General features: G+C 38.3%; 1 protein-coding gene across 1 annotated transcript; it reads right to left on the bottom strand.

The window, feature by feature from the left end:
- Nucleotides 1-14,873: 14,873 nt before the first annotated feature.
- LOC121688200 (C-C motif chemokine 2-like) lies at nucleotides 14,874-17,925 on the bottom strand. Its single transcript, XM_042067649.1, has 8 exons — nucleotides 17,826-17,925; nucleotides 17,073-17,691; nucleotides 16,819-16,863; nucleotides 16,528-16,655; nucleotides 16,143-16,401; nucleotides 15,871-15,988; nucleotides 15,611-15,688; nucleotides 14,874-15,442 (listed from the first exon to the last, which is right to left on the bottom strand). Exons 5-8 carry the CDS (start codon nucleotides 16,216-16,218, stop codon nucleotides 15,367-15,369), a joined length of 348 nt encoding a protein of 115 aa, XP_041923583.1. The 5' UTR covers nucleotides 16,219-16,401; nucleotides 16,528-16,655; nucleotides 16,819-16,863; nucleotides 17,073-17,691; nucleotides 17,826-17,925; the 3' UTR covers nucleotides 14,874-15,366.
- Nucleotides 17,926-20,308: the final 2,383 nt, after the last annotated feature.

The following is a 20,308-nucleotide window of genomic DNA, read 5'->3' on the forward strand; positions in this document are numbered from 1 at the left end:
AGTCTCAGACTCAAGTGCAGTTTGGTATTTTTATCAGCAAAGGTACTTAGTCCACAATCCAAAGAGTATCCAACAAAACAAGCCAAGGTAGGTACACAGGGACTCCAAAGACAGGGGGAACAATCCCAAACGTAATCCAAATAAGCGTTGTTAAAAAACAGTCAGGTAAAGTCAAAATTGAATAGTGGATAGGCTAAACAAGTTCACTAATTACAGCCAGGTACACTAAACAACTGTGTAAGATCATAAGGAAGGCTGGATATGTTGGGGACAGCTCTGGAGCCCCTGAAGATGGTGGTGGAGAGAGGGATGCTGCACAAATGGTTTAATATATTGGACAATACCTCACATCCACTACACAACTTACTGGTGAAACAAAAAAGTTTTTTTAGTTGGAGGCTACGCCAACTAAGCTGTAAGAAAGAAAGACAAAGACTTACAGTATTTACCCACAGCAATAGCACTTTATAATGACTCCCCTGAGCAGAGGGAGAGGAATAATATTTTTAGAAAAAAATATGTATGTAATGTATGTATGTACAGTATGTATGTATGTTTAGTATGAAATTTCCCTTTAATATCTATCTATCTATCTATCTATCTATCCATCTATCCATCTATCTATCTATCTATCTATCTATTCATCTATCTATCTATTCTATCTATCAACACTTAGTACTTTTAAGTCTTACCAAAAGTCTTGACAACGTTTGCATATACCACATCAGTGCAATCTTAAGGCATTTTGTTCACTTGATATGAAACTTCCTTCAGAATCCACACAAAATAACAGTGTTAAGCCAGTAAATAATTATGTGAAAATAAACATGCCAGGTAATGCATTTGCTGTACACTTCTGTGAATTATGAACTTTTTCACAGAAGTAGCAAAAAGTGCACAGAAGTAGACAGTAAGACATGTTGGAAAGCAAAAGCATGTTATTTAGACCACATGTAACACATTGCACTGTGCTTTTCAGCTGGCTGGTGTAAGGTGTGATATTTGCAAGTTGCACAAGCAAGGCTCAGCTTTTGACGTAACATAAGGTTGGGTTTTTGGGAGTCACATATGCCCCCACCACACAATTACTGATGAGATTGTTGACTCAGATATTTACCAGTTTATGTTCAGTCGCTCTATTGTCAGGTGTCAGACACATTTGTGGCAAGTGATTGCGCTGAGCAAAGGAAACAAAACACTGACACCGCAGTACTATGGCTCCCCCCAGCATGTAAACATTTCTGAACACCTCAAAGGACATTTTTATATGACAGCTTTTGGATTGTGATCATCTTTATCCCTCTTTTGGACACTGATGATAAAACATCAGCTTGCACACAATTGGCCACGTCCTTTTGCACATATGCATATTTTAAATATAGATATTTAATTGGCTACAGTTGAGAGAGGCTCAAATTTGCAATCTCCAAACAACCAGCATTTGCTCTTTGTCAGCAGTTAAGTTGTCAACTTCCTTTTCTAAAGAAACACTGAGCCCACTTCCCTCCACAATTAGCACCTCACCCCCACCTCTCCTACCCCGACACACATACAGTACATACACATACTTATGTCTTGATGTGTGATGAGCTAAGATATCTCTTCGGTGATGGAACTTGCTGACTAATTTAACTTACAGTCAAACCATATTTTCGAAATAACTTAGTCATGGTGTCTAGATTACGCTGTGTTTAAAAGTTTATACTCAGAATCCTTTTCTTGTAAATTTGTCTGCCAACAGAAGGGGCCAGTGTCTAAATTCAGCAGTACAGCAGATCAGTGCATAATGTGTTACAGCCTTTAGCCATATGAAGCGCTGTCATCATCTCCACGAGCCTGGGATTGTGGTTTTGATAAGAACTTCAATAATAGTATACTTATATATAATATATAATTATATACAGTGTTATATAAAGTACTAGAAAGCAATACTTGAGTAAAAGTACAAGTATTGTACTAGAAAAAGACTTTGGTAGAAGTGAAAGTTACCTTTTAGAATATTACTTAAGTAAAAGTCTTAAAGTATCTGATATATACTGTACTTAAGTATCAAAAGTAATTTTCTGATATTTAATGTACTTACAGTAAGTATTTGAAGTAAAAGTAAAAAGTAAAAAGCAAGCGGTTTTATTTTGAACTTTTATTGTGAACTTTATTTTGGCTTTTTTATAGTAAAGCATAAAGCATATTAAGGGTTCCCAGGTTAGGTTAATCTCACTCATCAAGAAATTTCACTTTTGTATGAACTTCAGGTAAAAATGAAAAATAAATAACTTATTTCTTTTTTTTAAAAAATGACCTGCTTGTAGGGAGAACATTTTGGTCATGTGGTATGAGCATTTCTAGGGCTTACTCCCCAGGTCACCATCTCACTCTCTCACACACACACAGGCCACCTATGTCCAGCAGCTACTAATATGCAAGTCATTAATTGAAACGGAAAAGGTGTCTGTTCATCTTCAAAAGAAGCTGGTTTTCAAAGTTGCCAGAATTCAGTGCCCGGGAGTTTCAGGCCCAAGACCGGCCCACGTTTTCCATATGGTGGAAATTGGATAAATGAAGCAACATTTCAGCTCTTACTATCCTGTAGTTTTTATTAGTACCATGGTTCAACAAATGTGTAAAGGTTATATAATAATTCACTTCAACTGAGAAGTTAACAAAAAATATTCCACTAATCCACAAGTTAACAAAAACAGAAAGAAAGAAAGAAAGAAAGAAAGCCTTTGAAATGTAGCCTATCCCACGCTTCCACAAAGAGGCATATTGAACGAATGTTTAGGCTACATGTTTTTTGCATGAGTAGGCTATATTGTTGTTTGGTGATTTAGCCTACTCCTTTACCCTCTTCTGAGCAAACAAGGCATATAGGTTTATCATGTAGGGTAATTGCTCTTTCTTACATTAAATAACTTTAATTTATCCTCTCTACTTGTCCCTGTAGTCATGGCCTTCTCATCACTAATTTAGGGCTCATCATTTTCAGTGGTCGACTGGTTGATCTTCTGCTCAGTCTCTCCTGGCCACTTTCTACCATCCATTCTTCCTGACGCTTGTGTCTAGCCTACTGTAGGGCCGGCTCAGCTATCCGTATCTGAGAAAACTTTTTGGAAAAGATGGGCTATATGGACCCAACCAACTCTTTTTGGGAGGGGAGTACTGGCTACAACCCATGCAGAGGCATTGGTGTCATGCACAGAATGCGGAACGTGTCCTACTTTAAGAAAAGATAGACTAACGTGACAAATGTCAATATTTTTTTCCTCGACCAGCCCAAAAGTGAAGCGGCCCACCGGGAATTCTCCCGATTACCCACCCCGGGCCTGATTCAGTCTTACTCTTCCTGGACTGAAGACAAGTCCTGCGATGCTAAATAGCCTTTCACAGGCCGCTGAGGCAGGTAGCGGAGTGTTCAGCTACACAGAAAGCTGCCAATGTACAGAAACATTTCTTGCAAATACGGCCAATAAGAGTAAAATGTTTTTATGCGCCATGCCATTTTGCATTGCATGCATTACCAAATCTATGAAGGGGGCATAACAGAAAAAAAACACTAATGTCCCTCTAGGGGGAGCAAATAAGCCAAGTAAAGTGTGTAGAGTTTGCAGGACATGCTAGAGGATCCAGACACTCTAACCGCTTTGTTTTCAATACCAGTTTCAAGTTTTTGCCTGAAATTGCACAGCGCCTGCTTTAGAGGCTACTGTTCCCACCTAGTTTGGCCTAATCAAATGCTTGACCTCTTTGAAAAGCTGAGACAATGCAGTTTATTGGGGAAACAAATCAGAATAACTGTGTGATGTACAGGCACAGAGTTAGGCTAGAATATTGTTTTTTCTTTCTGCTAGATTACAAGCATCTCTGAACTGACCATATTTCAGCCCTCTAGGTCACTTGATACGCTTAGCCCTCTAGGTCACTTGATACACTTAGAAACGCATCTGAGCCCTAGTACCAGGTCTTGTGAAGCTGTGCTTTTATTTGTTATTATTGTTTGGTTTTGTTTATGTAAAGCACATTTAATGACCTCTGTGTATGAAATGCGCTATATAAATAAACTTGACTTCACTTGACTTGTGTGTAAAAGTTGACAATTTTGAATTGAGACATAGTAAGATAAATTTGATCATGTAAAGCACTACACATATTTTACATGAAAAAGAGTGTCATTTATTGATTCCCAAGAGTTCAAGCTTTCAAATGCCACTGTACATAACAATCTGATGTATAAAAATGATTTAGAATGCTGGGGGGAGGTGGGGGAAGGGGGTAGCCGTTGCGATCTGAGTGGCTAAATACTTTTGCATGTGAACACTTTTGTACACCTGGCGCAACGAGGTGCCAGGTGTGACGCAATCATAGATGTCGGATTAGCTGGGGGCGCTGGGGAGACTTTACATTACAGTGAATTACAATGAATAGAAAGTCTCTTCTTGTCTGTAATCTGAAAATCAAATGTTAATGTTATGTTAGCCAATCATCTGAATGTCAGAAACTGCATATCATGTCATGTGCTGTTGAACAGTTTGTGTTGCTACCATGCAAATTTAGTTTGTCAAGTCTAAATACAATACATTTCTGTCAAAAAAAGCCTACAATAAAGTCAGATTGGGTCAGGTGTGACTAGTGACTATAGCAGTGCCTAAATTCGAGTCTAGTCTGAAGTAATTTCTCGAACCCTCTCCCCATCTCTCCCTCACTCATTGCCTGCCATCTCTTCACTAACTTGTCAAATAAATGGTAAAAAGCTCCCAAATACAACTTGAAAGATAAAACCTGTGAAAAATAAAGATGGCGCAATAAGATAAAGCCAGCCATAACTGGGGGGTTTGGGGCCATGTTCTGGGAGAAACTTCATCTTTTTTTGGTAATTTCTGCTTTTTGTAATTTCATTGCTTAAATAAGTCCCGACAGGGCGACAGGACCCCAGTGAGCCAGCTGAGGGGTCTTCCTTCGTCCTGAAGGCGTTCTAAACATTATCCCGCTTATTACACGGCTACTGGCGGTAATTATATGTTTGCAGCGGTAATTACATGAATATATTTTACTGTAGAACGTTGGGAAATATTCAAGTCAGTGGAGTCTTCTACTAGTATTGTGGAGAGCCATGTAATAAAGTAAAATAAAGGCCAAACCCTAAAGTAAGGGGAAAGAGAGAGAGAGAGACAGAAAGAGGAAAAGAGAGAGAAAGAGAGTAACCTCCAGCCAGCAGTAGATCAGAAGAATACGAGGTAGAATATCAAAGAAGAGAGGAAAAGAGAAAGAGAGACCAGAGAGAGCAAGGCCTCCAGAAGAAGTAACAGGCAGGGCAGAGCTTAAAGACAACAGAGAAGAGAGGAGAAAGTGAGAAGAATCTGTGTTCTTCCCTTTATATCTAAACCAACTTAACATATTAACAGATGGCATTCATCTGGAAACCCTCGAAATCACCAGGGTATCTCTGTTATCTGAGATAGATAGATGGACTTTAGATAGAGCAGAGGGTGTGGGCGCATCCCATCAGAGAATGCATCAATATCTTAGGTTACAGAAACATCGTATTCATTAACTTTACTGTTCTACAGCTGACAATATATCACATGGAGACTTTTAAAATGATATCAAACACGAACAGATTATAATTTGTCCTTTAACAAGTATAATTAGAGTTCAGGTATTTTTCTGTGGTCCAGGAGAGGCCTAGGACTGAGTTAAAGCCCTAAGCAGGGTATAAGTATAGTATAAGTATATTTTGATTCTGTGAGGGAAATTTGGTCTTTGGCATTTATCACAATCTGTGAAATAGTGAAACACACTCAGCACACAGTGAACACACAGTGAGGTGAAGCACACACTAATCCTGACGCAGTGAGCTGCCTGCTACAGCGGCGATCGGGGAGCAGTAAGAGGTTAGGACTTGCTCAAGGGCACTTCAGCACTTTTTGCCGCCGAGGGTGCTGAGTGCTGTGAACGCTGAACTTCATAGGATATGTATAGAAAATAGCCGCCGTCGGCGCAAAAAAGCGGTTGGTGGACACAGGCCCTAAAAGCTGTCTCATGCCACATGACGCCATTAGTTCATGCGTAAGAACTTTAACAGCACTTACATTAGAGCCCTTCATCCTTACAAACAGCAACTCTTTTAAAACATCAAAAATGACCGTAAGAATGCATGATCACACAGCAAACTTCAGTTTTTTCCTCTTTTTATTTTGTGGTCAAGGACACACATTCTACAGTCAATGGTACATTGTACACTGTGTAGAAAAAAAAAATCATAACTGAGTTAAAAAACAAATTACCATCACTCATGGATGAAAGTGTAATAATTCTCCAGTGCACACCATTTCAAATGTGAAATAAATTGAAGAAATACATTCTTCCAAAAAAAGTGCGATAGAATTATTATTAACACACAACATTTTTTATTAGCAAAATATTACCTCATCTAACCACAGCATATGTGTCAGTTTAACAAATTCTGGTCTTGAACACCATACTTTTTGTGTTGTAATAAATTAGATAAATACATAATTCAATATGAAATATTTAACCATAAATCACTTAAATAAAATAAAGCTATGAATTAAAAAAAAAAAAACATTTAAAAAAATATTGTAAATCAGACTGGTGATCTGGTGAGTTGCATCTTGGTTCTTTAAGCCCTTTGGCTGGATGTTGTGATACGAGACAGTAGTGAGGGCTTAGTCTGTGTCTCCTTGTCCAGGTTCCTCCTATTCCAGACAAGAGAAGAGAAGATGAGATCAACATGAGGAAGATTCTCCTCCACCGCAACTAAAGTGGATGGCTTTAATGTCATCACCTCATATTCCTTCAGTAAGACATCCTGAATTACTAATTTAATTTTGTGAAAAAGGCATTTGATGATTACTGTTACTTACATGAACTCCATAATCTTGGGTTTCAACCATTTAGCATGAGGAGAGCAGCAAAACTGTTCATTTTTCTCCGTCTTAACACTGCATAGAGATACAGAAGAGATTGAGTTCAACACTGATGGAGACCACAGAGTTGATATGACTGCTGGTTACTGTTTCATTTTATTTATTGGACATTTCTGAAACTCCAGAGGTCCATGCATCATCAGTTCTTTCTTAGCAGAGCCATCTATGTGAAATAGCTGAAAGAAGGAGATTTTTCTTACATCACTGCAGCGACACATCCAGTCACATTGTTTGGCCTCTGTACTTTGAATCCAGTGATTGGGTCCATCACCTCTGCATCAGACACTCTCGTGCAGCAGGACTGATACTTTTCTGGTTGCGCATCTGGAGGACATGTGAAATATATATCAGTTTCTGTTTGAATTTACACACACTGCACTGACCACCACATTGTCAAGAAATACTGTGCTACAGCATACAATAACAAGTATGATACTTCTTCTGTCTTCTGTTAAAAAACACAAGAAATAGATAATTGTTTTACCTGCTCTTTGCCAGAAAACTGAAGCAATGATAGCCATGATGGCCAGGCTGCTGATGAATGTCCTTGAAGACTGCATTGTTATTGCTCTGTGGCCTGACGAAGGAGAATGTGAAGTGGAGGACACTCTCACCGCCGTATTTAACAGCCACAGAAAGCAGAAGTGGGTTGTGACACACTCCCGCAATATTTCCATTCTCCTTGCTTCCACCAACTCACACACCCATTCCATTGAGTATGACGTGAGGTCATCATTAGGTCTGCTTCAGCTAATCAATTACAATTGGTTGGCCATGACAGGAAGTCATGTTTAATTATAAAAAATAACTTTTGTGGCATTTGTTATCACTTTTATCATCCTATTAGTGTTATTAGCCCTAAATGATAATTTACCTCTCTATCGCTGAGGGTATTATAAATATGCTGTTGTTCCAGTCATTCAGTCAATCACTATGTGGTTCATTTGAAACCACATGTTGATGTGTCTGTAATGCAACTCTGCTTCCTTCCTGTTCATAACTGCCTCTCTACATCAAGTCATGAGAGGAGGAAACCTGCAATGATTAAACATAGCATCACACTATTCTACACTACACACTACACACACTATTCTATTCTATTCACTATACACTATTCTACTAACTGTCTTGAGAGAAACCTGGAACTTCTAGTCTACAGTACTTTCCATTTACACAGGGTAATTTAGAGTAATGGACAGTGTTGAGCAAGCAAACTGGCACTAACCACAGAATGAAGAAAAAAACAGCTTGTATATCCATCAACAGGGCCTGTTAAATCAACACGTCCTTAGTTTTATTTTCAGATGATATAACAAGTTATAAGTGAAAACGAAATTGATTAGTTTCACTGGTAACACTCCAAAATAAGGTGCCATAATAAATAGCAAACTAGTAATTACCTAACCCTTTGTTAATATTTGTTAATTGTTACTAAAATATCTATTTGGCACAAGTTAATAGTTTTTTCATCATTAATTAAATATTAGTTGTTTGCATAAAACATGTTAATGTTTTAACAAATCTATTAACTAATATTGTATTAATATATGTTAATAGTTAACTAAATATATTTTTGGCACTAATTAACAGTTATTTCTTACATCATTTAAATGTTAAATGTTTATTTACAAACTATATGCTAATATAAAAGTTAATGACATATTATTATTTATCTAGCTTTTCTGATTAGCTTTGTGGATAATTTATGGAATTTATGGTTTATGGCTTTAGGGTCTTGTGGGGTGTATAAGGCACCCTACTGCCAGTGGTTGGTTGTGTGAGAGTTTGCGCTCCTCTTCTTCCACTTCATCCTTATTGGATACCTCTGTGGTTGGCTGTCCTGTAATTGGTGACTCTCTGTCTAGTGTTTGAAAGTAGTGTACTCTTTGCCTTTGGAAGTACTATTTGGTTGCTGCTGGAATTTGGTGAAATTCAGGGGAGGGGGGTGTAACAGAGTTAGACATGTAGTTTAGTGTTTGTATGTGATTTTCGCCGTAATTAAGCAGCTTTATTGAGATTGGTATTTTGGAGCCCCCTTTGGAGAAACGCTACACTGCAGCTCTGCTGCATTTTGTTCTTGTATTGTTGCCATAGCCGATCAGAAGCGGTATGCTTTGCATTGCGTAGGTTGACTGTATACATGGATTTCTATGCAACGTCACGAAAACATGCGTGCGCAACCAAGAGGCAGAAAGCACCATAGAACAGCATAGAGCAATGCAAAAGAGCAAAAGAATAAAATGAGTTTTTGTGCTGAAAACTGCACCAATTCGAAATCACGATGGTTAGAGAATGTTAAATATGTTCAATATCCCTAACGGAATGCATGTCTTCGCCAAAAATGACAAAATACGATATTATATTAATAATGCAAATGAACATCAAACTTTAAAATATAGTCTGAAATGAGATGTTATTATCATTGAGACAACAGGGGTATACATGTATTGTTAAGAGTTGTGTGCAATTCTAGCAACTTAGAGAAAGTTTATTAATGTTTTCATTATGACCACGAGTTCATACACACTGAGTCTAACGTGACTAGCTGTAAACTCCGCTAGCAACTTTCCATGCATTCAGTGTAGTTTAGCTTAGTGTGCATGGAAAGTGCAATTTAGTCTAGCAGGAAATGAATGTACATTTAGTTTAGCATTATGTTTATGCATTACCTCCGTATGGTCTACGTCTGTGAGTGTTTAGTGAGTCTCAGAATATTAATAAACTGTCGTTCTGTGCACCTGAACATTCCATGTCGCATGTCTCCCTTGCTAGTACTAGGGCTGACAGTGATGGTATAGGAATGATGCATGTAATATAGCCCATTCAACAACTTGTTGTTTTGTTTTAACTTTTCCTAAAGGAATAAATGTGATAAGCCAGTTTTGGTCTCAGTCTCTTCACCGTCTGACTAGTTATATATTACTAATATATTAATAAAGCTTAACCAACTTTATTATAAGGGTCCCCCATACTGATAGTTATATATTACTAATATATTAATTAAGCTTAACCAACTTTATTATAAGGGGCCCCACGCTTATAGCTATATACTACTAATATATTAATTAAGCTTAACCAACTTTATTGCAAGCGGTTCCGGCGCCGACAACAGTGGCAGCATGTCAAGGTAGCTCCGTGTTTTTTTCTTGAATTTCCCCTTGGGGATCAATAAAGTATCTATTTATCTATCTATCTATTGTAAGGGTCCTATGGAGAGCGGTTCATATTGGGATAGGCAGAAGCACAGTTTAATAACAATTAGTTAAATAATAATAAGTCATTGACTTTTCTATTAACATATAGTTTGCAAATAAACATTTTAACATTTAAATGATGCAAGAAATAACTGTTAATTAGTTAATTAGTAATAGATTTGCTAAAACATTAACATACAGATTTTATGCAAACAACTAATATTTAATTAATGATTAAAAAACTATTAACTTGTGCCAAATAGATATGTTTATAGTATAGTACTATAGATAGTAACAATGAACAAATATTAACAAAGGTTTAGGTAATTACTAGTTTGCTATTTATTATGGCACCTTATTATGGAGTGTTACCGTTTCACTTTATTCACAGTTATTTAGTTTCTTTTTAGCAAATTGCCTCCATTAAAGAGACTGAATTAATTAGTTTGATAGAATTTGATTAGGTTTCCTGTTGTCAATCTAGTTTTAAGTCTATTATTTTCTTTCTTACTTTAGATTTCTTAGATTAGTCTATTATTGAGGATTCAGGGATAGGAAGTCATCCTTTTCAATCTGTTTATCAGAACAGTTCGAACACAGGCTTGAACAGTTCTTGCTCATGTTCACTTTTCACATACTTTTTCACTTTAGGAATCCAAACACTCCCACACTCAGTCTTTGCACATGTAGGCCTAAAGGTAGTTTACAAAAAATAGAGCACAGGGCTTTACACAGAATATAACTGGCAGCCAAAAATGTTAATTAGGAATTTGTCAATGTAGCCTGCTAATTTCCTGTACCAGGTTTGGAGTGCCCCTTTGAAACTACTTTCCCAGTATAAATCTTCTGCATCCATAGACATGATTGTTTCTGATATACGGTCATTTGAAGAAGGGTGATTTCCCCTAATGTTTGACATTTTCTGCTGACATTTTCTGCATTTCGGACTTCTGTAGTATAACATATTACAGGCATTAGCTTGCGTGCCCCACTAGGCAGTGTCCCACTTTAGGGCAATTTATCCGACATATAAACACATTGTTTACACCAGCCATCAAGTGTAATGCAGGGTTAATTTACCAAATAGTTGATACTGTAACTATATACAGACGTTCACAAACACTGTTATTAAGTTTGATGACTGTAAAAGTGAATTCAATGTCATTTATTTAATAAGGTAAGCCTATATGAACAAATGAATAAACTTGTTGACCAAAGGATTTAAAAATAGAAGTAGCATAATGAGCTGTCATTGCTTTCCACAGTGGAAGAGTTCTGCAGCATGCATGGAGATGTGGTTGTGAGCGTAACCCTCCCTACCCCTACAGAGGCAATGCTATTTTTGCAGTTGAGTTAGTCCCCGAGATGATGGGGACTTCTTTCTATTGGCCATTTACGGCTACATGTTTTCAAAAATAGCCATGAAACAGTTAATTAACACCTTCATTATTCAGTGTGGCTTCAGTGGTTAGGGTAGGAGGTGTGTAGGCCTAGTTGCTAATGGTTGATGTGGCTCCGACTTTTCTCACGTAATAAAATATTATAGGAGCCTTATTTTCTGTCTAAAGCATTCCACATTGTTCCAAATTGTTATACTGTACTTAGAAGTCTGGTTTTACAGACTGTCTTAGACTTTTTATTTTCCTGTTATAAAGTTTTCCATGTCTCAACAAATATCAATTAGAAACCTAAATATATTTATAATTATTCATTTGCAAACAAATAACTGGCGTCAGTGACGTCTTTGACATGAAGATCCCTGGAACTATGCTTCTACTAGCATTCTACCACAAGTCGAGAGGTGTAGTTGTAACTACACAACTTTACGATAGTGGTTGCGAACATTCGTTCTATGCTACGCTACTATGGTTTTGGGAAACACTAACGTAGTGTAACGATGCATTGGACTATGTAAGTTCCAAATATGAATGTAATTCTGCGGCATAAAGCAGATGTATTTGTTTATTGTACAGAAAAATAAAAATGACATGTCAAACAGTCAATTGACTATGCAGTCAAGAAGTAGGGCAAATTAATTTACGAAACCAAAACGTGGGTCATAGGCTACTGTAGTTGTCTAAGCCTCTATAGCGTAGCCTGTTAAAAAACGTCGCAGAAGCCTACCCAAGGCTACAGATTAATTCCAAAGATCCTTGATTACTAGCTCCGCTTTGACCCTCTCTGTTAATTCTGAACAGTTATTTCTCTACCACACCACTTTATCACACCACTGTTTCGATTTGCGTAGTTGCGTTACCCCAACACTGACAATAATGTAGACAGCAAATTTCGACTTCGATTTTCGTTACCACCGTGTAGTCAAGCCTTAAGCCATACCCAAGTAGCCTAAATCGAGGTAAATCGAGCTTTTTCAGAAGGGGCGGCAGGCAGAGCGATGTACAGTGGCAGAGCAACGCACAGTGGCTGAAAGTGGTACTAAAGCTTCACGCAGCTTCACGCCAGAGACTTTCTAATGTGGAGACACAGCACTCAAAAAATACTCCATAGAAATGCATGGGGCTAGTTTGTCACGCCAATATGGCCGTTGTCTACACATATCCCACCCTTTTCTCGGCAAAACGTCGACATGTGAATACATTGAGCCAATTATATGGTGTGTTGTGAAGACATCGTGCCAATCATGTGTTGTGATCTCGCCGCTGGAGCAAGATTGGTGTCGTGAAGCCTTGCGCACGCGCATTTCTGCCGAAATGGATGCCCGACGAGTGCCCAAAAAGCGTTGTCAAATGGCCGCCGAATGGAGGGACTTGCCTAAAAGGACTTTGTTCATGCCTCGTAATGCGCGACTGAAGTGGCCATTTGAAAGCGATGCCCACTGTAGACTTGACCTGCAATCGGTTCATTGGATAAACCAGAAACTCATTCCCCATTCCCAGGAGGCTTTGTTCCATTCTAGCCTAGGTCTGCGTTCATTTAAGAACAAACAAAGAAATTAAATTGTCATTTTTTTTTATTTATGACCATGAAAGTTCTGTAACGCCTGAATAAGACAAAAATTAATTAAGATAAAAAAAAATAACACAAAATTTTCACAAAAATCAGCATGGGAGAAATGAATGTGCAGGGTAACCATGAATGATATATACACAGTGAGCGAGTGGTATAAATATTGGTTGGACTCCCCTGTAAATTGAAGTATATATCTCTGAGATTTTCGCGGAAATGTTTACATGAATATCTTATGAACGACTCAGGGCCGCGTCAAAAGCTATGAGGGCCGGCCCGCACCTCGACCGGCCCACCGGGAAAACTCCCGATCTTCCCGATTGCCACTCCGCCCCTGGTGTTACTGAACTTATAACGGCTTGGAACAACTTAATATGATGCATAGTATTGTAGCGTCGGTGGATGTACATGTTTAACGTTGAATGAGTGTCTCCCAGAATGCAGTGCGAGTGAATGCTATAGTGTGTAATGTCAGTTATAATAGTTACGTTTACCATGTTGTGTAGTTGTTAGCGTGTTAGTCTCTTTGGTTGTACCTCATGTGTTATCCTCGTGTTGATGTGTGTGGTAAACTCTTATTGTGTGTTACATGTGCAGCTGAGACTACCCCTGTGTTGCCCTATGTAGTTATCCTAGTCCTAGTCTAGTATGTCTGATTGTGTTTCAGTCTTCCTGTTCCAATAAATGGCCGTCCTGGCCAAAGGTGAATCTTGTCTGAGGGTGATATCGCTACAGTATTGTTAATATTGTGTTATCAATGTGGCACAAACAAACAAAGCTAGAGTTTATGGAATAGCCATATCTTACAAGAGCTGGTGAAAGGGTTTTATAAGAAAGCTTAGACTGAGTGACTTTAAAGTGACAATGCACCATGTAGGGGCATTAGAGGGCTTTTTGCTGTGAACGCTGAATTTCATTAACCTGACTCCGCCAGATGGATTTGCTCCGCATATCTATCTGGGAACTTTTCATTGAAGAACTTTTGGGAAGGGGCGGAAATACTGGTTAGCTGATTGGATAAACCATCTGTCTATCACCACTTTTGTTGGTTATAGACGGGCCAAATCAACCAATTAGATGAACAAAGTGTTCTTCTAATGACTTCGTTTAACATACAATTAAGTTAGGTAACATGACTAACGTTAAGATGTTTTAACTTACCATTTGTATGTGACATGAACCTAATCAACGACAATTCCCATCAAGTTTTCACGGTAGGCCCTGCACTTCTGAAGAAAGTATATACCTCCATTATGAACTGGAATCAGCCGTGGAGGATGTCTGTGTCGTTCATTCCTCCCAGCTACATGGCTGAGATTCATAGCTTCACAGCTTACCCAGGAATACTTACTAATTTTAATAAAACTTGCGCGATAGCTATGCTCATCTCTGTGGATGCTGTCATGTTGTTTGTTGCGTCACACCTCAACCCGCCTCAAAGCCAATGCTGATTGGACGTTCGTTTGGTGAACTGCTCCAAATTCTCTAACGGAAAGTATCCAGACTGATCTGCGAGTGAAACCCTGAAGCTCGCGAGATCAGGATGGTCTCGCAAGGCTAGAATTTCATAGGATATGTATAGAAAATAGCCGCCGTCGGTGCAAAAAAGGCGATTGGTGGACACAGGCCCTAAAAGCTGTCTCATGCCACATGATGCCTTAGTTCATGAGAACTTTGCACAGCACTTACATTAGAGCCCTTCATCCTTACAAACAGCAACTCTAGAACATCAAAAATTACTGAAAGAATGCATGATCACACAGCAAACTTCAGTTTTTTTCTCTTTATTTTGTGGTCAAGGACAAACATTCTACAGTCAATGATACATTGTACACCGTGTAGAAAATAAAATAACTGAGCTAAAAGCCACCATCTCTCATGGATGAAAGTGTAATTATTTCTCAAGTGCACAGTGCATTTCAAATGTGAAATAAATGAAAGAGTTACATTCTTCTTTAAAAAAGTGCGATATTGACACACAACATTTTTCATTATCATAATATTACCTCATCTAGCCACAGCATATGGGTCAGTTTAATAAATTCAAGTCTTGAACACCATACTTTTTGTGTTAAATAAATTAGATAAATACATAATTCAATATTAAATGTTTGACCATATAAATCGCTTAAATAAAATAAAGCTCTATATGAATTAAAACAAAAAAATAAAAACAGCTCTGTATAAATCTGAAAAAAAAAAAAACATTTTAAAAATACTGTAGACCAGATTGGTCATCTGGTGAGTTGCATCTTGGTTCTTTAAGCCCTTTGGCTGGACGTCGTGATACGAGACAGTAGTGAGGGCTTAGTCTGTGTCTCCCTGTCCAGCTTCCTCCTATTCCAGACAAGAGAAGAGAAGATGAGATCAACATGAGGAAGATTCTCCTCCACCGCAACTAAAGTGGATGGCTTTAATGTCATCACCTCATATTCCCTCAGTAAGACATCCTGAATTATTAATTTAATTTTGTAAAAAAGGCATTAGATGATTGCTGTTACTTACATGAACTCCATAATCTTGGGTTTCAACCATTTAGCGTGAGGAGAGCAGCAAAACTGTTCATTTTTGTCCGTCTTAACACTGCATAGAGATACAGAAGAGATTGAGTTTAACACTGATGGAGACCACAAAGTTGATATGACTGCTGGTTACTGTTTCATTTTATTTATTGGACATTTCTGAAACTCCAGAGGTCCATGCATCAACACTTTCTTAGCAAAGAAATCTATGTGAAATAGCTGACAGAAGGAGATTTTTCTTACATCACTGCAGCGACACATGATTTGTCTGGCCTCTGTGCTTTGAATCCAATGATTGGGTCCATCACCTCTTCATTAGACACTCTCGTGCAGCAGGACTGATACTTTTCTGGTTGCGCATCTGGAGGACATGTGAAATTTATATATCAGTTGCTGTTTGAATTTACACACACTGCACTGACCACCACATTGTCAAGAAATACTGTGCTACAGCATATATAATAACAAGTATGATACTGTATCTTCTGTTAAAAAACACAAGATCATTGTTTTACCTGCTCTTTGCCAGAAAACTGAAGCAATGATAGCCATGATGGCCAGGCTGCTGATGAATGTCCTTGGAGACTGCATTGTTATTGCTTTGTGGCCTGACGAAGAATGTGAAGTGGAGGACACACTGCCGTATTTAACAGCCACAGAAAGCAGAAGTGGGTTGTGATGCACTCCCCAAATATTTCCATTCTCCTTGCTTCCACCAACTCACACACCCATTCCATTGAGTATGACGTGAGGTCATCATTAGGTCTGCTTCAGCTAATCAATTACAATTGGTTGGCCATGACAGGAAGTCATGTTTAATTATAAAAAATAACTTTGTGCCATTTGTTATCACTTATCGGCTTTATTGATTAGTGTTATTAGCCCTAAATGATAATGTACCTCTCCATATTAAAAATATGCCGCTGTTCCAGTCAGTCAGTCAAACACTAATGTTGAACATGTTGGTGTGTCTGTAATGTGACTCTGCTTCCTTCCTGTTCATAACTGCCTCTCAACAGAAGGGAAACCTGCAATGATTAAACATAGCATCACACTATACTGTGGTCAAACAATGAAACTATAGCTGTCTTGAGTATCTTGAAATGAAACCAGGAACTTCCAGTCTACTTTCCATTTGTAAAGGATCATTTAGAGTAATGGACAGTGTTGAGCAAGCAAACTGGCACTCACCACAGAATGAAGAAAACCACAGCTTTGTATATCCATCAACAGGGCCTGTTAAATCAACAAGTCTTATTATTGACAAGTTTTATTTTCGGATAATATAACAAGCTATAAATGAAAACAAAATTGATAAGTTATGTAGTTTCACTTTTTCTTTTTAGCAAGTTGCCTCCATCAAAGAGACTGAATTCATTTGATAGATTTTGATTAGGTTTCCTGTTGCCATTCTAATCTTAAGTCTACATTATTTTCTTTCTTACTTTAGATTAGTCTATTATTGAGGATTTGGGGATGGGTAGGGTGTCACACAGGTCATCCTTTTCAATCTGTTTATCAGAAGTTTAAAAATGACATCACAGGCTCGAACAGTTCCTGCTCATGTTCACTTTTCACAGACTTTTTCACTTTAGGAATCCAAACACTCCCACACTCAGTATGTACTCATGTAGGCCTAAAGGTACAAAAAAATAGAGCACAGGGCTTCACACAGAATATAACTGGCAGCCAAAAATTTTAATTACTGTAGGAATTTGTCAATGCCTGACAATTTTCTATACCAGGTTTGAAATGCCCCTTTGAGACTACATTCCCACTACATATCTTCTGCATCCATTGACATAATTGTTTCTAATTTGGTGATTTGAAGGAGGGTGAATTGCCCTAATGATTAACATTTTCTGCATATTGGACATGTATGTAGTATAACATATTATATTCTGCCAACACATTAGCTTACATTCTCCACACAAGGCAGTGTCCCACTTTAGGGCAACTTAAACACATGTTGTTTCCACCAGCCATCACGTATACTGTATGCACAATGCAGGGTTGCGTTTGGCCTTGCAGCTGCAGAGATAAAGACGTCATCGGAGGCAGGCTCTACTCAAAACAGATAGGAAGAGAGAAAACGAGTGAACGATATGCAACCCATGAACGATGTATGACCTGTGATCACTGTATAAACTCTGTGTAACTGTGTCACCTGAACTTGTGTTACGGTGAAAAGTTTGTACCCTTGGCAGCAATAGTGCTGACTTGCAAAGATAAGACCGATCAACAATCCTTTCATAACGCCATCTGTGGGATCGAAGTTGCTTAATGTTGTGTCAGCATCTAAGGAGGGGTATAAATGTTGGTGTTGGTGTTTGATGTAGTCATTAAAGGAATTTTGCACTGAACTCTGCCGGACTTTTGCGTCTTCTTTTTGGGATAAGTTTTTGACTTCAGCACTTATAATGACGTATTTTTGTTACGTTGTACATAAGATATTTGGACTCAATTTCTGGCCCAAGTCTAAATATCTGATACGACAATAGAAGTAGCACCTTTGATGAGCTGTCATTGCTTTCCACAGGGGAAGAGTTGTACTGCAGCATGCATGAGATGTGGTTGTGAGCGTAACCCAGAGGCAATGCTACTGCAGTTGAGTTAGTCCCCGAGATGATGGGGACTTTTTTCTATTGGCCATTTACGACTACATGTTTTCAAAATAGCCATGAAACAGTTCATTAACACCTTCATTATTCAGTGTGGCTGTCAGTGGTTAGAGTATAGGACGTGTGTAGTTGCTAATGGTTGATGTGGCTCTGACTTTTCTCATGCAATAAAATATCATAGGAGTTACACCAACTTATACAGTACCAGTGCTTGTCTGACATATTCCATCTACCAGAAGTAATACTATCGTAACTTCATGGAAGTATTGGGCCTTTGGAATTGTTACACTGTACTTTGTTCCTTTAGAGAAGTCTGGTTTTACACAGACTGTCTTAGCCTTTTTATTTTCCTGGTATAAAGTTATTACTTTGTCCATGTCTCACAGTAGTCATAACAACTCAGAACTAAACTACTGAATCTCAGGTGAACAAATGACTAATCTTTTGTTAATCCAAAAGTGAAACTAATTATGTTTTGTATATTATATGGGCAGACATGTGCTCTATTCTACAAAGTACTGCAAGGTAACAGAACATCAGTTACTGTGAGGCCAGTGGCGATTGCTGCTCTTTGGAACAGGGGAAGCTCTGATAAAAATGGTAAATTATTAAATTAATATTATTAAGGTGCTATATTGTTCTTTGAGGGCAAAAAGTATCCCAAACAGTAGGCTATAGAGTTTGCATGGCAGACGTGGCATGTAGCCTACACGCTACCTAATTTAGCCTAATACACAAGTGAACAAAAGCAAGTCACAAACTCTGTAACTCCACATTACGGTTTTATTTACAGTATGCTATTTACAAAGACAAATAGAATCCGACTGTATTGCTCCCAAATTATGAGAATTTGAGCTGTAACTTGCCTTGTCTCTCGGCTTCACCTGCCAACACGGTACCGATTCACTTGCACACTTCATTTTGTCCTGTCGCATAGATGTCGCGCTGCCTCCCCACGTTGTCGTGTGTGGGCGTTTTGTTTAAAATGTCAGTTACCAGCTCATACTCAGTTTGTTTTAACGTATCTTAAGTTTTTTTCCATAAATGGACCACAATTTTAGGCATGTACTTAACAGTATACAACACATTAATAGCCTAAACAAACTATGCAAGCCATTTCGAAATCTTGTTTTATTTAAACTACTCATAATAAACGTGTAGCTTTTCTGCACTGAGATCAGCCCACTCTGTAGTGCCATTGAAAGCCAGTGAAGCCGAGCGTCTATGGGTTTTTTGCATGTTTTTTTGATAGATCGTGTTGTTACAGCAATGTTTGTTTATAAGCCTGGTTAGAATTGACACTTAACACTTACAGCTAGCTCTTCACGTGAGTAGAAGCACAACACCAGTTATCCAGACATAAAGGGTATCACCACGCGGTTTACATCACGTTCCGTTATTACAAAAATATGTTAAGCCAGTTATGCAAATTGCCGTATTGATCAGTTAGAGATTAAGCGCCCAAACCTGTGACGTCACATGCAACTGTAGTTCGTTATCACCATGTTATGACAAAAGCTCAAAACAATTCAACTGATCCTAAAAATAAGGTATGCCCACTTGAAGCAATAGAGGTGACCCCAGTTCCTAACATATGGAAGGCATTAAATTAAGATCCCAGTGTGCACCGAGATATATTTTTTCAAAAAAAAAAAAAACGCAACCACTAGATAGCGATGAGATTACGTTCCCTCCCTATAAGCGCAAAAAGACGTTGCTCACGTGCACAAAACATGGCGGACATTCGTTTTTTTGTCAGCAGAAAGTGAAGAATTCTGAAAGGTTTCGGCACTAATATCTGTTCAAATTAAGTTAGATTGAAAAGTTGTGTTTCATTTTTTATAATATTCGTTCAGTGAACACATACAACCGTCAGTTTGTTAGTTAACACCAATCTAAATGTGGATGTAGATAGTGCAGTGGTCACAGACATGGTTAAGTATGTGGGAGACTGGGGTTTGAATCCCGCACAATGCATTTTGGCAGAGTGAGTGCGCACGTGTACAAACGTCTCTGAAGAGAAGGCGCGCAATTTGAACAAGAAATCGGTTCTCAAACGG

This window comes from Alosa sapidissima, chromosome 17 (genome assembly GCF_018492685.1).
Source record: "Alosa sapidissima isolate fAloSap1 chromosome 17, fAloSap1.pri, whole genome shotgun sequence".
Classification (NCBI taxonomy): Eukaryota; Metazoa; Chordata; class Actinopteri; order Clupeiformes; family Clupeidae; genus Alosa; species Alosa sapidissima.

Coding starts and splice junctions, on each gene's coding strand:
- LOC121688200 (XM_042067649.1), bottom strand. CDS start 16,218: ATGCAGTCTCCAAGGACATTCATCAGCAGCCTGGCCATCATGGCTATC. Junction 15,989..16,142: donor AGTTTTCTGGCAAAGAGCAG/GTAAAACAATGA, acceptor CATGTCCTCCAG/ATGCGCAACCAGAAAAGTAT. Junction 15,689..15,870: donor TCATGTGTCGCTGCAGTGAT/GTAAGAAAAATC, acceptor ATCTCTATGCAG/TGTTAAGACGGACAAAAATG.